General features: G+C 35.0%; 1 protein-coding gene across 2 annotated transcripts in view; it reads left to right on the plus strand.

The window, feature by feature from the left end:
- Positions 1–17,543, plus strand: part of LOC129260881 (transcriptional regulator ATRX-like) — a 42,420-nt gene extending 24,877 nt beyond the window's left edge. For both annotated transcript variants that reach the window (XM_054898875.2, XM_054898874.2), the window contains 11 exons: positions 972–1,117; positions 4,746–4,909; positions 5,173–5,344; positions 6,314–6,428; positions 8,311–8,426; positions 9,443–9,620; positions 10,046–10,078; positions 10,675–10,827; positions 11,422–11,622; positions 11,973–12,083; positions 12,935–17,543. In XM_054898875.2, the coding sequence (XP_054754850.2) occupies positions 972–1,117; positions 4,746–4,909; positions 5,173–5,344; positions 6,314–6,428; positions 8,311–8,426; positions 9,443–9,620; positions 10,046–10,078; positions 10,675–10,827; positions 11,422–11,622; positions 11,973–12,083; positions 12,935–13,240 (1,695 nt within the window). In that variant the 3' untranslated portion in view covers positions 13,241–17,543. The remainder of the gene's footprint in view (positions 1–971; positions 1,118–4,745; positions 4,910–5,172; positions 5,345–6,313; positions 6,429–8,310; positions 8,427–9,442; positions 9,621–10,045; positions 10,079–10,674; positions 10,828–11,421; positions 11,623–11,972; positions 12,084–12,934) is intronic.
- Positions 17,544–17,549: the final 6 nt, after the last annotated feature.

A 17,549-nucleotide genomic window follows, 5' to 3' on the forward strand; every position in this document is an offset into this window, starting at 1 on the left:
TTGGGGGGGAAAAAATTACACCAATATTTTTCAGCTCCCAATGACAAAACAATGACATACTTATTTATTTGATATCAAATTTGTCATGATGGCACAAATATTTTATTAGATACAGTCAATTTTATGATGTTTGGCAAGTGTTAACTTTTCTTTGAATTTCCTGGGTGTATGTAAACTTCTGGCCTCAACTGTATATTTAGATGCAACGAAATGCTTGATAATAGATTTACAGCATCCATTGTGGATTAGTTATTATGGCATTTTCATATTTTTTTGTTTCCTCTTTGTTTTCTTCTCCAGCAGTTATACATTTCTGTTCAGTCTAGACTTGAGTTAATTTGCATTTCTTTTGAGCTCTGCCCTTGCAGTCTGAACTTAAGTTATGAGTTTAATGATATCCATTTTCCATTCATCCTCCTCTGCATTGAATTCCTTTCCTCTGATTCTCTTTTGTCATCTTCATTCTTTCTCTATTCAGGTGTTTCATTCATTCCATCCTTCACCTGACTCCTTAGTTTCAACTCTCATTATTACATAATCACCCATACATCTTTATCACTTTTGTCTTTAATTTCTCATTGGTTTATATTATGAATTGGATTACTGCATTTCAGTTGGGTTCTTTTATTTTCTTTAATTTTATTGGTTAGCTTTAGGTTAATTTAAATAATGTTATGTTACTGTAGCGACATTTTGATGTGGGCAAGGAAGGCAAAGTGTATGAATAGAGAGAGATTTTTTAATGAATACTCAGACCTGTACATATAGACAAGATCTAGACATTCTCTTAATTTACTTTATTATCTGTCTCTGTTAAGTTTGCTGTTGAGTTCATGTGTTATGCTGCTGTTTTAAACCGATCATTATTTTCTTATCAAGTAGGTGTTTATTTACAAACCCTAGACTATCTAAATATGTTTAACTTGATAAATGAAATGAAATGAGATATGCTGTTTGCTGTATCTTGACAGGCTGCTAAACGAGAGATGGATGATTTTGTCACTTCCGAGGAGGAGGAGGATGATGATGACAGTATGAAGGCATTTGTTATCTCATCAGACAGTGACCTGGAAGACCCCTGGAAGTCATCTAAGAAGAGAGCTGATAAGTCAAGCAGGTTAGGTTTGGTTTCATCAAATTGTCAACACTTTTGTTTGTAATTTGAAAACAAATTGTGTTTGAAATAACTAAATTAAGAGATATGGCAAAAACTGATATGTTTTACTTAAATGTCAGAGTGTGAATTTATGTTTTATGCAACATTGCCAATTTAGAACACTAACAGTTGGATGGTGAGTTGTTTTTGTTTTCAATAACCGATTTAATTCTTGAATTAAGTAAATGGTGATTTCATTGGTCAGAGTTGGAGCCGATCACTATGACTAATTTTGAAATATAGATATTTTGAGAATTAATTATGATGACAATGTGCACTTCAAATAAAGTTATTCATTTTCCCTATACAACGTTCTCGCTACCACGCGTCACGGTTGGCGGGCGCCGACAACCCTGAAAATTTTCAGGGCAAATCCGCCAACCGTAAACTTCCCCGACAACCGTGGCCGCCAACTGTAAAACAGGCCTAGATCTACACCAAAAACTGAATTATATATTTTAAAAATAGCTTTTCAGATCCTAAAAAAAACTTATCCATTATTCCGTTCACAATTTCTTCCCGGGATTTCTTTGACTCACTCAGAGCGAAGTCTACGCTATGATATAAATACGATACGACCTCGGATCGAGGCCCCAAACTCTCGTTCGCGATTCGTAGGCTAGAGGCGCGAAAATGTTTATTCTGCATTTGCAAATCGCATTGCTCACTACAATGTATATACCGGTACGCTAAAAAAAAGTGAGGGGAAAAGAGTACCATGGCCGTGGCTAACTTGTTTGGGCAATAAATTCAGATGTTACGAATTTCATTTGATATTGTCACTTATTTTGTCAAAAGTAAAGTGTGCCAAAAATATCAAAATTCGATCGAAACTCAATTTCATCCAGTCCCTGCCTGAGTACATGAATGAATGCTTGTCCGATGACACTGCCGTAGAGCGAATTGTGAAAGTTTTAATTCAAAGATCCCGTTAATAATGACAAAGCCAAAGGAATGGATTGATGTAATGTCTAACTCATTTACTTACAGCAAAATGATTTATTCACATTTATATTCCGATTTTACTCCATAATGTCCAAAGTCTCGATCTCTACATCGATCTTTTGAAAGTGTTGATTAATTTCGCGACGGTGTGTCTACCAAGTTCTGTCTCACTTGCCACATGCACATGCCACACATCAGCTGCAGTACAGAATACAAATCGCACATGGCATCAAAATCCTTGATCTGAGTCTTCCAAAATTGGATGGGGTCCAAAACTAATTTGAATGATTTTTTTATTTTCAGGTATTCATTGAATAAATTATAATTTTCCTAAGTAATAATTTTTATTAATATTATTCATACTATTTATCAAATTACGACTTATTGTTTATATAAGTTAGATACGTTCGGTACAGTGTATTTTTATTTGTATTGTTCTTTTTTTGCTCTTTACCCGCCAATTAAATAATGAACGCGCCTGTCACTGTCTCGAGAAATGTTTTTAGTCATCACACTGAATATTTAATGAATTTGTTGTTCAACTACATGTGCTTAACAATTACAATTTGAAATAAAATATTTGAAATTAATCTGTGTAAAGGAGAAAGAGAGAATAAGGGGGGGGGGGTGGATTGGCGAAAAGAAGTCAATATGTTCAGAGCGAATGAAATTAATTTTCATTTATGGATATGTCTGCTGTGATTGTGGCTGAATAATCTTTATGGCGATTGGGAAATCCACCTTGGGTCGGGAGGGGTACATGATTCAATAGATTTCGAAGTACACATTCAACATAAAGTGGAATTAACAATTCATTCACAGATATTAATTTCAAATACGAATTATTGAAGTTGATATGTGTGAACGTTTTAGAGGATATGTATTTCGTTTGTTTACGCCCACATGAGTTGCTATAGTATAATATAATTTGTATATATCGTTGGATGAATTGTTGAATTTCACTTATGTCTTTATATATATTTTTATATCGGAATTATGCTTTATAAAGAGTTTCGTTAGCCTAATTACTGCGAGTGGGTGATATTTATGAAATGAGTTGGAATGTGAACAAGACGCACCAAAGTTGATGGCACATTCACTTTGTGGGTCGAGCCAATCATTGTGCTTGAAAAAGGGAATCCCCGAATTCCCGCCCTTGGAATGTGTGCAACGTGCGTGACCTGTTGTTGTTTGAGTGCGAATCAGCTGATTTGTGACCTCAAATATTATTTATGTTGGATGAGGGCTATAAAATTAAGATCTTTCTTACTTCGTTTTCTTTTCATTTTTAATAATCTGTTCGTGAATTTCTGTAACTTTAAAACTGCACCTATAGTTATATTGTGTTGAAATTTATTGAAAACCGTACCTCTTCCCACTCATGGTGCAAGACTAATATTTTTAAAATTTAAAATCGCCAAAATTACATTTAAAGAAAGATTATTCAGCCGTCTCATAATCAGTAGTATAGATATGTGTATTTGCTTTGAATATTGACTTCTTAACCAATCCCACACACACGATCTCAATATCACCTTTTCATTCTCCACGACCCCTCCCCTTTGATTGATACGAACAACAAAATCGCAATATCAAAGAAATATTTCTCACGCTCGTGATGGGCACATTCATTATTTTATGGGGGAGTAAAGAACGATACAAATGAACATGTTGTTTCTGCAGATGAGCAATAATTGATAGTGAGAAACAAATCTTGATTTGATATTATTAGTATAAACATCATCAACAGAAGTCTATTAATTATGAGAGTTATAGTTTCAGTGAGTACATCAAAAAACAAAACAAAACAAAAAACATGCAAATTTTGTAAGTTGGGGACCCCGTCTCATGAATACTGATGCCCATTATTTGGAAGCCTCGTGTCTATATGCCTCGGAACAATCTTTGGATTTTGATAACGGCATGGCGCGGCGCAAGGGCCCTAGGGCTACGCATGCAGTCCGTAGACGTAGTCGGTCATTGACATATTACGAAGCAACATGCATTCACAAACTTAATCGCACTTTCTTGCATGTAGAGATCTAGACATTGGAAAGTATGGATTAAAATTATCGATATCATCGATGTGAATAAATCTATAACTTTAAGTATAAAATGAGATTGACTTTCAATCTTTTCCTTCGAACTTTTTTTAATTGATATCAGTATATGCCTTGATTTTCTGCTTCAATCGCAATCCGCGCAATCGTTACGGCAGTGGGGCCGGAGAAGCATCAAATAGACATATAATGTGGTGCATTCAGCAGCAATCTAAGCTCGTCGATTTTGATATTTTCAATACCTCCCGAACCCTCCCCCCGTGCGTGCTTCGCATGCACCGAGGCCGCTGCGCGGCTTGCGTCACTTCGCGCCGCCAAGCGTCAGAATGAACCTGGCGAGAACGTTGTCCCTATATCAATGTACACTGTACCATGCAATTGGTTTCACATGTTTTATTTGTGAAATCAATCCATTTCTTTTTATTGACAGTTAGTGAAATTTGTTAAATATTCAAAAATAGCAATTTGATCTTAAATTTAGTTTAACTTTACTTTTAAAACATGTATGTCAGTATGGTTATATGTCATTTCGACTTACTGTTTGTAATGTGTTATTTCCAAATATGAAAAAAAAAATCATGTAGCAATTCTCCTCGACCAAGATCATCACGTCGTGGGCAAAATAACAGTGATAGTGATGATGATATCAGTGGAGAGGACAAAAACGATGGAAATAACTCGGACAGTAGTGTGGAAGTAGTCAAGTCTTGGAACACGAGGAGCAGGGCCAAGGAGGTTGGACTATCAGGTGAGATTTATGTTGATGGTGGTGGTGGTGGTTGTGGCAGCGGCGGCGGCAATGTTTGAAAACTTTCAAGGATACGTTTATGTAAAAAAAAAATTGCATTTGGATGTGTTGTAAAAAGATATGCCTCATGAGGAAGTTTTTATTTGTTCCAGATTGTGCATGAAGTTGGAAAATGGAATATTTTATTTTAAATGATCTCTTTATCAATTAGCATCAACAATACAATCAACACCTTTAACATATTGAATCTGTTACTTTTCCAGAAGGGGCATCTACGTCTGCAGCTGAAGTATACATCCCCCCAGAACCTGAGAAGGTCACTAAGTGGTACTCTGAGTTTTTCTCTGAGGACGATGCCTTCAAGGTGGAATTTAGTGGAAAGCTGGTCCTTCTCTTTGAGATTCTCAAGATGGCCGAGAGTGTGGGAGAGAAAGTGTAAGTGAAATCTGGTGGTTAATACCATGTGGAGAAATGATGTTCTGTTTCAAAGTTGCATGCCTGTTCTGAAGTTTGCAATCTTTTCAAGTTATTTAACCCTATAAAATAGAATGGGATATTTCAAAGCCAGAAGAATTGGGGGGGGGGCTGATTCCCCCCCCCCCCCTATGATCTCAGCCGTGATCGCGACGAAAATTGGCACGCACGTTATCCATGGGATAACCTACAAAACTATTAGATCAAAGTCTGCGAAAAATCTCATTGATAATTGATTATGCTAATTGATATGTGAAATCAAAAGTTTGCTCTAATTAAATAATGCCCCTAAAATGCTAATTTTTGTTTGACAGACTTTTACGGAATCTGATCAAATGTACTTTTAAAAAATTTCATCATCACATTTAGTTTATTTATTTTATTGTTTTCTAATTTTTTTATGTATTTCTTTGTTTTTTTACTTTTTGTTTTTTTATTGTTTTTGCAATGGTAATTGTCGGGGACTTTATTTTGACCATAAAACAGATGATATTGATTGATTTTAATATTAGTAAAAGGAAAAATAATGATACATTTATGAATTTTAGCTAAAAACACTATTTGTATTGGATTTGTACACGATTTTGTGCAATTTTGGGTCTGTATGCACTCGTGTAATGTTGCGTGATTTTAGAACCGCGCATCTGGGGGTCACGATTTTGATCTCAAAAGTTGCGCGAGACTTTGAAGTGAAAAGTCAGCGAGCGACACGGTCAAAAGAATTTGCGCGGCAGATTTATTGCAAAAAATATCGAGGGGGGCTGAATCAGCCCCCCCCCCCAACCTTATTAGGGTTAATGTAAGGGAAACATGTCTTTTCTTCTCTCACCCGAACTGTTTTATTTCAACAATGTTCTTTCACATTTATGATTCATAAATTGATGGTTGGATTAGTGAGATTGAATAATGACTGTTTCTATTAAATTGCAGTCTTGTGTTCAGTCAGAGTCTTCTATCTCTTGATATGATTGAAGACATGTTGGCTCATCTAGATGAAAAAGCACAGGAGGAACGAGCTGATGGAGAACAAGATTTAGAAAACCAGGTTAGTCACCAAAACCTTAGAATTATATCTTATTCAAGAATTTATTTTTTTTTCTTTTAGTTTTGCATTATTAATCAATTGCCCCTTTTTGACTCATAGAATCTGACTAATTATGTGGCATTTAATGTATCCTTTTTCTTTTGAGTACACCAAATGCTGGTTCTAAAGCTGGGGTAATATGTAGTGTACCTTTTAATAGGCTCCTAGGTGAAGAGCAATTTAACTCTTCATGTGTTTTGTTTGCATCAATACGCACACATAGCCATGTTTCGTTCACATTTCTGCACAACCACTTACTCCCCCATTGATGCCCCTTTGTCTGATGGCTTTGTAGTTTTCATATTTTATTTTGGATACATTCCCTTTCAAAACCACTAAGTGGGAGAGTTATTATTCCTTCTATACAATTGAAATAAAAATATCGGTACATTAGACCCAAGAAGTGCATTGAAAAAAAAAAGAGAAAATCAATAAAGCCCTCGTCACAAACAGTTATGATGCATGGTACCTATTTGAAAGAGGTGCTTTTGTCAGAGATACTTTGACCAGGGGGGCGTTTCATGAAAGGACTTGTCGGACGTTTTATCCGACAAGTCCCATTTTATCCGACAGTTACCATAGTAACAGTACCTCTCAGCCAATCAACATCAGAGAAAGATGTCAGATCTGACAACTTGTCGGATGAAAATGTTGATGAAACACTCCCCGGGTGGAGATTTACTTCCTTTTTCACTATACCTTGTGAGTAAAAAAATTGACACCTCATAAATCCCCAATTTAAGGAAAAAATGTGTAATGGTCACATATTATATATGGTTTTAAAGAGTATATTCTCTCAAATAATTTGATATCATATTTATGTGTTAACACTTGGATGATCAGGAGGTATTCTTTGCAGTTATGTAAATTTTGATTTGCGCCAAAGTGAAGCATGACTGCAATAAATTGATTCAGATGTCATTGATGTCATAATCCACAAGAGTTGCATTAAAATCCATTTCAAAACACTTTTTCAGTAATTTACATTGTAATTGTTTAATAGTATCATTTTTAGAATCAATTCTTAAGTTAATTTCATTGAAAAGTGATTTGCAAATATGTTTACTAACTCATAGATTATGACATCATTGGCATCTGGATTCATTTATTGCAGTCATGCCTTAGTTTGGCGAAAATCAAAATTTACATCACTGCAAACAATGCCTCCTGATCACCCAAGTGTTAACACATACCCCATAAAATATGGTATCAAATTATTTTGGGAAATTACTCTTTCCAGCCATATATAATGATTATGTGTTCATGACATTTTCATTCTTAAATTGAACGTGTGAGGTGTCAAGTTTTTTTTTCTCACATGGTAGTATGGGCTATTTATGTCAGATTATTATGATTTTGGTGTGAATACAAATATTCATGTCACTAACACAAGAATCAAAATAAAAAGGGACAAAGTTTTGTAGGAAAGGTAAGAAGAAATTTTTTAGAAAAACTAATTTACTATGGTTTATGACATCAGTAATCCAATAAATGTATACATAAAAGACAGCCCTTAAAACAATGTACAAGTTTACTACACATTTCCTTTCTAAATATTAAGATAAACGTTATAGCACTCTAACAGAGTATTATACCACATAAAAGGGTTCACTGCAAGCTACTACAACAATGCAGCAAACGGAGGTTACGGGACAATGCACAAAGAGTTACAGAGCTGTTTATTATTTATCACCATTTATTTTGGCCAGCATTTTCCCTCTTTCAGAGTGTTCTCCTTGCGCCATGATCACATTATCATTCTCTTGTAGCTTTGTATATTTTGATAGTTACTAGTTTGTATGGCTTTTCTTTGAAGTATCTGATTGATTAATTACCTATATAGATTGGAGGAACTGGATCTTGGATCAAAGGAGAGGATTATTTTAGAATGGATGGCTCCACTGCTGCTCATCTGAGAAGAAGATGGTCGGAGATCTTTAATGATCTTGACAATATACGGTGAGTAGAACACTTATAGCAAATGAATCCTATTCAGTTTTCTTCAGTTATCTTGGAATGATATATTATGTATTAGTGTAGGGTTCCAAGGTGAACTTGGTGTAAACCCCTCAAAGTTTGGAAATTTGACTTTGATTTCTCCCCTATTTTGTAATAATCAATGCGTGATTGATACCATCAAAATCAATTATTTTTCAAAATGATTCTCTACTTTGTGTGAATTTGGTTTATATGAAGGTGTAGTGCTTTGAAATATCGGGTATGGTCAACTTTTAAAAGCAACAAAATGACACAACTTTGGAAGTCACTACTTGTTGAGTTAGTTTTTAAAATGAAGCTTTTGTTTTCATGTATTCTAACATCAAAATTAATATTTATTCAATAGTTACTTTGTATTATATAATAGCCATGTCTATTTCTTAATGCACATGCAAACAGATAACAAACTAACATGGACAATATTACAAAACCACAACCCAAATCATTATCTCAAGGAACCATAAGACATCTTACCAACAAAGACACAACTTCATACTAAAGAACATTTTGATCAACTCTATTATAACTATTAGTATTCATTCAACTCTTCTGAATATTGCTCTTTCACTGATGGCATGATTTTGAAAAATGGTGTAATTCCACAGGAAATTGAATAATCTTATGAATGATATCAAGCATGCATTAGTTTATTTTGACGTTGATTGGAGATTTTAGATTTTCATAACTTTTTATAGAAGAATTTATGTGTATGAGAGTTTTGTGGGTATGGAAAAAAGTGCATCTATGCTTTTGGTAGGAGACTCACTGAGGAGGTCGCATCACACTTAGAATTGGGAGAGCACTTGGGACACAGTATGGTTCTAACCACATCATATTCTGTTAAAGTGGATCCAAATTTGAACTATAATTGTATAACACACCATAGCCTATAGTCACATAGTTGTTTTAGATTGTTTTAAATGTTATCAATTAACTTGCACATGCTCAAATACAGTACATAAATGTTATTTCTTTAGAGCACGTCTATTCCTGATCTCAACCCGAGCTGGATCCCTAGGAACCAATCTCATTGCAGCTAATCGTGTAATCATCTTTGATGCCAACTGGAATCCTAGCCATGACATTCAGTCTATATTCAGAGTGTACCGTTTTGGTCAAGAGAGGGCAGTCTTCATCTATAGGTTTATCGCACAGGTATGCTGATTTCATACATTTCTGTTGTGTTAATTCCTGTATTGTTACACTCCAGCTTTGCTATGGTGCACCATAGCAAAGCAATGATTGCTATCTTTTCATTCAATTTGCAAATGTACCATTTACTAAGCTATTCACTTTTTTCTATCCTTTTAAGCCTTTGGTGGAGTATTACATTAATCAATAATTGATTTGTACCACCTAATAAACCATATTTGATGTATATGATTCCCTGGTAATCACCAAAGAGGGCGTGTCATGGTCATTTCCACAATGCCTGCTGTATTTGTGGTGCATTGAAATTCACAATGATGATGATTATGATTGTAATAAACATATGCCATTGATTTACTCATCATCTAACCAGGTTTGAGTCCTAGTAAATATATTTATTGACCTGTTTATGTCTTTCATTTTTTCTTTAGGGTACAATGGAGGAGAAGATCTATGACAGACAGGTAAGACTTACAGTGATATTGAATTATTTACAAAGTGCATACATTGGAAATAAATCAATGTATATCAATACAGCTGAGGATATTCTGTTTTCATATTCTGTCAGCTAGAAGAAAGATAGAAGTTGATTACATAGGCATGTATAGATAGTGGATCACAAATGTCCAACATGTTACATTTGGGGGGAGGAGTAAATAGGTTCAGAAATGACTAAAATATGTAAAATGTCATGAGTCCTGTGCATGGGCATGTTCCATTGGCCACTGTGTAATTTCCATTGGTGTGAATATTTCTGCAATCCATGTCCTTATTTATTCGGGGAGATGCAAATATAAATGACTGCGGCATTGTGTAGACTGTGAAATTGATATATGATCATTCATGAGTTGAATATAATGATGCCTTGCTTTGATACTTTGTGGGAATTCAGACAGAATGAGGCCATTCAGTTTTATGCCAATTATCCTTTAGCTACTACTACCTTTGAATACAGTATTTCACTGTTAATTTCAATGCTATTGCAAATAGTTTATCAAGGGGAACTATATTGTGCTGTTATATTGATGATTAATCTACAGTATTTGTATTCTTGTCACAGGTTATTAAGCAGTCACTATCACAGAGAGTAGTTGATGAACACCAGATTGAACGTCACTTCACATCTGCTGATCTCTCAGAGCTCTATAACTTCACACCAGACAGACTAGATGACCCCAACAGACCTGAAAGACCCACTCCTGTTCTACCTAAGGTTGGTCAAATATTTCTTTGTGTATTTTCAAAATTTAATTGACCTTTGAATTTACAAACGATACAAGTAATACAAACAAGAAAATGGCATTGATTTTACATACAAAGAAATATAATCACCACAATTCTCCAAAGATAATGAGACAGTTGACTACAGTATATATCAGATATTTGATTAGTTCCTTTTCTTTTTAATGAGATCCCAGACATTGAAATCCTATATCAAATGTAAAATGGTATGTTTATTTTTAAAATTATTTTAATTTGAACTTATACTTATAATATTGATTGTCATAGTAGCCATATGGGCATTTTCCATTGTACACATCTATTTGTACATGTGTCAGTTGGGTAGAAGTATGTTTTTCCAGATATTAGACATAACTAGAATGAATAAATAAAAGGTTGGTTAGAAGTTATGGTGCTTTCGGGGTTCACATGGTAAGGTGAAAGGTCATTTAAGGTCAAACAGTTGAATTTACCTGCAAAACTCTCTTATGGCAGACTGTGATATTTGTTATTTGCACAAGTGCCACTAATGCCCATGCTGATAAGTCATAGTTGATACATCCCTCTACTTTGCTGTGTATTGTAGGATTATTTCCTGGCAGAACTACTCAAGACGCAGAGCAAGTGGATAGTGAAATATCACGAGCATGATTCATTATTGGAGAACCAGATGGAAGAAGAACTGACAGAGGAGGAGAGGAAGGAGGCATGGAACGATTACGATGCTGAGAAGAACAGACAGTTTAACATGCCCCCACCAAGGCAAATCGATCCACAAGATATGGAGGTTAGCTCCAATTATTATCAGTTTATATTATATCTATGGAGTGGCCTAGAGTCATGCCAGCACTTTGAATTTCCAGATTCCAAGTGTGTTTCTGTAATCAGAATCGTTTGTCCTCAATTGGATGTTAGGAACTGGAAATATGAATATTACAAAAAAAAGGTTCAGAGATAAACATGTAGGATTGTCGACTCCAAATTTCAGGGAAATGCCAAATGAATCTTGTTTATACAGGAATATCAATTCACTTATGGTGCCTGTCATTGTTGTCTCCAGTGTAATATACAATAGTTTATTGTTTACATCTCTGGTAACACACCTTTATGAATGTCTGTCTTGTCTTGCCCATCTAGAGATTCTACCAAGAGGGACAGTCTATTTTGCGCATGGGTGAGATGGCATTGAACTATCAAGGTCAACCTGGTATGCCGCCCATGGTAGGAGCCAGCGGTAGTGCACCACAGGTCAGTGAACATACAGTCAAATTGTTACGTTTTATTAACAATAAAACCTTAATATGACATTGAAAGAATACATTGAACAAAGGTTGAAGCAGTATACCGCCCATGGCAGGAGCTAGCAGTTGTGCACCACAGGTCAGTAAACAAATATAGCTTTATAAATCACTGTATGAGATTGAAAGATGACATTGAATTGTCAAGGTCAGTCTGGCATACCGCCTTTTCATTGGAGCGAGTGGTAGTGTACCACAGGTCAGCAGACACAGTCAATCTAGCTTTATAAACCATTGTATGAGATTGAAAGATGACATCGGACTATCGGGTCAACCTGGTATACTGTCCATGGCATGAGGTAGCGGTAGTGCACCACAGGTCAGTAGACATACAGTCAAATTGTTAGTTTTATTAACAATATAACCATTTTATGAGATTGAAAATGATATCAAGGTCAACCTGGTATACCGCCCATGGCTGGAGAGAGCGGTAGTGCACCACAGGTCAGTAATCATCCATAAGATTGTTAGTTTCATTAACAATACAAGAAAGATGACTTTGAAATCTCAAGGTCAACTAGGTATACCGCCCATGGCTGGAGTGAGCGGTAGTGCACAACATGTCAGTATGAAACACATTCAAATTTTAGCCTCATAAAGAATCTAACCCTTGTTCGATTGTATCAATCAATAGTACATTTTTTCGTGGTGATGAGTGTTTTACTTTGTTGAATGCGTATCAATATGATTGACGTAGACACTTTTGTGTTTATGAGAATTCCTCTATCATTTTGATTGTTGGAAATTTGGTGAATGTAACTTAAGAATTGTAAGTTTCAATCATTCATTGTTTTGTTATAGGCATCTACTATGCAGCGCCTACTGGAGATGCAGAGTATGTATCGAGCACAAATTCAGCAACAGCAACGGCAGCAACAGATGCAGCGGGAGCAGCAACAGCTTCAACGACTGCTCATGCTGCAACAAGCAAGAGAATTGCCCAACTCTGCCAGCAGCTCCGCCAGCATGCAACAACTGCAGAGGATTGCTCTCTTGCAGCAACAGCAGCAGCAACAGCGGTTGCAAGAACAAATGCAACGGGAACGGTTCCTCAGTCAAAATCAAGCGAATTCCAGGGCATCGTCTTCTGAAGGAAAAGCCCCTTGAAGACCCCTAGAGACTGATACTAGCCAAGTCATGCTGATCTTTCTCTCCATTTTTTTCATAGATGAACAGTATTTGTTGTTAGTTGTAATGAGACATATTATAGTGATGGGTGTTTGTATAGAAAGTGAGCCACATACTTATTACACCGTAATTCATAAAGACTAATCCAATGTATTTATGTAATTCAGTCATGGGAAAACAGCTCTTGTACATAAATATGACTGATTATTGAAGTGCTAATTACAATCAGATTATAGATTGACATATGGGAAACTAAATTGTCAGTATTCAAGAGAATGAGATACTGATAGGTAATTAATCAAAGTAGTGAGTGATGCAGATTCTTCTACATGAGGCAAAGTATAAAATGTCAACATGAGTTTTCATTGTTTAGATATATTCATCTTAAAAAAGTACTTATTTTTGCAGATGGGTAAAATATTTGTATACTTGCACTGCCTTTTAGATATGATGATTGTGTTCTATTCTATGGCACCCGAGCCTGACTCTAAAACCACGTAAAGTAACAACACATGATTACTCTGACTTATAAAGACACACCAGAAGAAGCAGCACTGTTTTTGGATTTAAAGGAATTCATCCATGGAGTTAACCATTGATTGACAATTAATACACATCTCGAAATTAATATAGTACTAGGGATGTGTTTGTGAACCCCACCCTGATCCTTAGGAAGTATTTCAATTTTCAATCGACTTGATAATGAATTGCGTTTGAAATAAAGATAGATGATGATGTTCGGTGAATCTTAGGGGGCTTTGCACAAAACTTTGAATTAATTATAATTCTTGTAATTAATTGTAAATTTGCAATGGATTGCTGGTGTGATACTTGCATTAACTCGTATAAATTGGTTTGCTGTACTTAAAATTGAACTATCACTTGTATATTGCAACTGAGTTTTAAAATCGATTGCAAATATTTTTTGTGCAACATCTCCTTAGTCTTACCAGAAGAAATGCATTCCATTGCTCCCATAGATGACTAAGTCATGTTGTAAATTTTCCCCCAAGAAATGTTTTTGATAAACTATTTTGAACTAACTTCACAAAAGCTTAAACCATGGATCCGTTAAATGGCCGAGTTGAAATGTGTTGTCGGAAGGACTATTAAAACCTTGTATCTCATAATTAAAATATTTGACAGCAGCTCAGATAAAGCTGTATTTCAGAGTTATGACATAAATGGCAACATTCTTTTGCCTAAAAAAGAGTTCTCTGCAGGAATTATGAAACTGTTTACAGAAAATATGAGGTAGCCACCATTGCTATAATTATATTAGAAATAGAGCTTTTTTTCTGAGCTGCCCTCAAAATTTGACGATATTGTTAAAGATTACATGTTTCCCATGGCCTTTTTTTATAAAGTGCTCTCTTTCTTCCAAGGTCCTATGCTGTTAAGACGGTTCATATAAAAAGTAGAATTAAATCCTAATATTAAAATCCATTCAGCACTCTTGAGATTTTTCATTATCGGGGTTTCATATTGCTATCTATAGTATCTTATCACATTGTAGATTTTGTGCAATTTCTGTATTCCTTTTTTACAAGTTTATTCAAATCTAGCTCTTTTTCTTGTAGCTATTGAAGCTGCTAATTTTGATGCAAGAACACTGTCTATTGAAGAATATACCAACAACCTTGCTCATTTATGCTTGTTCTAGGCAATGATTATAACATGGTTGTGAGAATCAAAATCAATCCATGACTTGGAATTGTAATGAATACTCCTTTGTAATGATGCTGTGGATATATTTTATATTACTAAGTGGCTTTTGAATGTAGACATTCCTATTGATTACCTAGTAATTATTTGTAGTAGGTGCTGATATCAAATGTTGAATACACAGTGCATTGTATTATTTATAACTCATTGTTCAGGCATGTGAATGATTGTGAACATGATACTAATATTTGGTTGTAATTCGCAAAGGTTTGTCTTGAAATCGTCAGAAGCAAAACGCAAAAGCTTAAATTAGTATGTATTCCGTTTGTGCATTTATAGACAGAGACCTGAGCTGAATGCGCATTGTATTATAAACAATTCTTTGTGAATTTCACTTATTAGTTTATCTTTGTTAAAAGCCCCATAATTCTCTACTTCTTCTAGTTTTCTAAATCATCATTCTCGTTCATGTTGACTAGACTTTAAAGCAAACTTTTTTCTTTTTTTTCTTACCGAAGTGCTGAATTCAGCTCATCTGTGAAGCAATAGGTACAGGGTCTAAGTGAGGCCAGATCAGATTCTATGTCATGGTTATAGTCATATTTGGGGGTATGGGTCAAGTCAGTGTCTAGTTCTAAGTTTTGGTCAAGTCCTGGGGCCCGTAGCACAAAGCTTAGCAATTATTGTAGAACATTTTTCTATGATTGATTGCATTGACTATAATGTGCAATCAATCATGAAAATCAATGGTCGGATTAATCGCTAACCTTTGTTTACCCTGGTCTCGGTTGAGATCTGAGTCATTTTATAGTCTAGTTACAGGTCCTGGTCTTGGCTGAGTTCTGGGTCAAGTCAGTGTTTAGTTCTAAGTCCTGGTCTTGGTGTATGTCTGGGTAAAGCTAGTGTCCATTCCATTTTCTTGGTCCTGGTTGGGGTCTGGGTAAGTGGATCTGGGTGCTGTTCAGTTCCTGGGCAAAGTTGATATCCAGTTCTAGGTCTTTATCAGATAAGTCCAGGTTTGGATCAACACCAGTTTGGTTGCTTATTGATGTAGGCTATGGTTACCATGATGTGATGTGATTGAGTCTTCAGCCTAGACCATTTACTCCCCACCCTGCTCCTAAATGATACATACACTTTAACAAAATTTGGTGTTCATAGTGAGTGAAGTCATTTTGTGACAGTTCTATTTTCATGATTCTGCGAGAAGTTCTGGTAAATAAGAAGATGTTTCCTTTTTAACAGATTGGTCTTCCAAAAATATTTTTAGTAATGATAGATGATTCAGAGAGGATAATTTGTTCATGTTGACAGTTAATTCACCATTGTTTATTTCTTCCTTATATGCTGCACTCTTGGCAGTTAAAATCAAACTTTGAAAGGACGTGTATTGTCAAAATGAATGAACACAAAATGCAATAAAAGAAAAACAAAAGATGCACCTTCAGTAGTTAAATTAGTCATGTTGAAAGGATTATAAATTCTAATTTAATATCAATAAAATAAGAAAAAAAACTGTTTTTTTTACCAGTCTCTTCAAATTGAAACAAACTTGCCTTTACTTGGACGGGGGAAAATTGCTGCTATTATACTTGTTCAATTGATTTTTTTTGGTCATAATCCAATTCTATTTTCAAGGAAGCTTTTAACAAAATTTGACTTTTCTCAGTATATTGTCTTAATTAAACATGATGAACCTTGAATCCAAATTCATCTTTTTTTTTTTTTGTGAGCCATTCACTAGCTTTGGTATGGTATGTCATACAGATCTGCCAATGTTGAGTGATTTGATGTTCAGATAAATGGAAGTCACTTACAGCTGAAGTTAATCTTAAAAGTTTTGAGCCTATCATGATATCAGAAAATTGTTATTATCTCATTTAAAATTGATTAAAGCTGTTGATTCCACCCCTGTATCTTAAATGAGGGAAGGTTTCACTAATTGGAACTTTTATGTCATCTTGAATACAGAAAATACATAGCTATAGAATATTTCTGCTCAGTTTATGTGGTTCAAATAAATTAGAACAACTTCCTAGCTTAATTACCTTGCTTAATTAATAAAGCATAACTTATGAAGCAGCAAATATCTCTTATATAATCCCATTCTGCAAAGGTTTTTAAAATGATTATGTGTGCTGCCCCCCTTGTGGTGTACATGTACCAAGAATGCATGTAGGCAGTCGGTTGTATGTATCGGCTCTTAGCATATATTTCTATCCCATCGGAGTGAGTTCATATGCAAGGTTTCCATTATTGTACAGGGAAACAAGAAAAAATCCATATTAGTCCAGCGAAGAAGTTAATCGAGAAGCTCATACTAGTAAAATGTACATTATATTCATATTTTACATGCGAGAAAGAATGTCTTTGGCAACCTGATGTATGGATGTGATGTGCGGATGTATAGCAATTGTGTAGGATTTGAATGTTTTAGATGACCCATGTGCTGGTCATGTATTAACTGTTAACCAGTTTGTGACTTAATTTATTTTGTTGTCATGTTGCTCTATTGTTTAAAAGGCCTCATGCAGTATTTTAAGAAACAACAGTTTTATGTAAGTTATGTATGTCATAAAAAAAGGCATTTTAAATTAAAAGCGTCAACATTCACTTATCTTTA

Source organism: Lytechinus pictus, unplaced genomic scaffold, assembly GCF_037042905.1.
Source record: "Lytechinus pictus isolate F3 Inbred unplaced genomic scaffold, Lp3.0 scaffold_19, whole genome shotgun sequence".
NCBI classification, from domain to species: domain Eukaryota; kingdom Metazoa; phylum Echinodermata; class Echinoidea; order Temnopleuroida; family Toxopneustidae; genus Lytechinus; species Lytechinus pictus.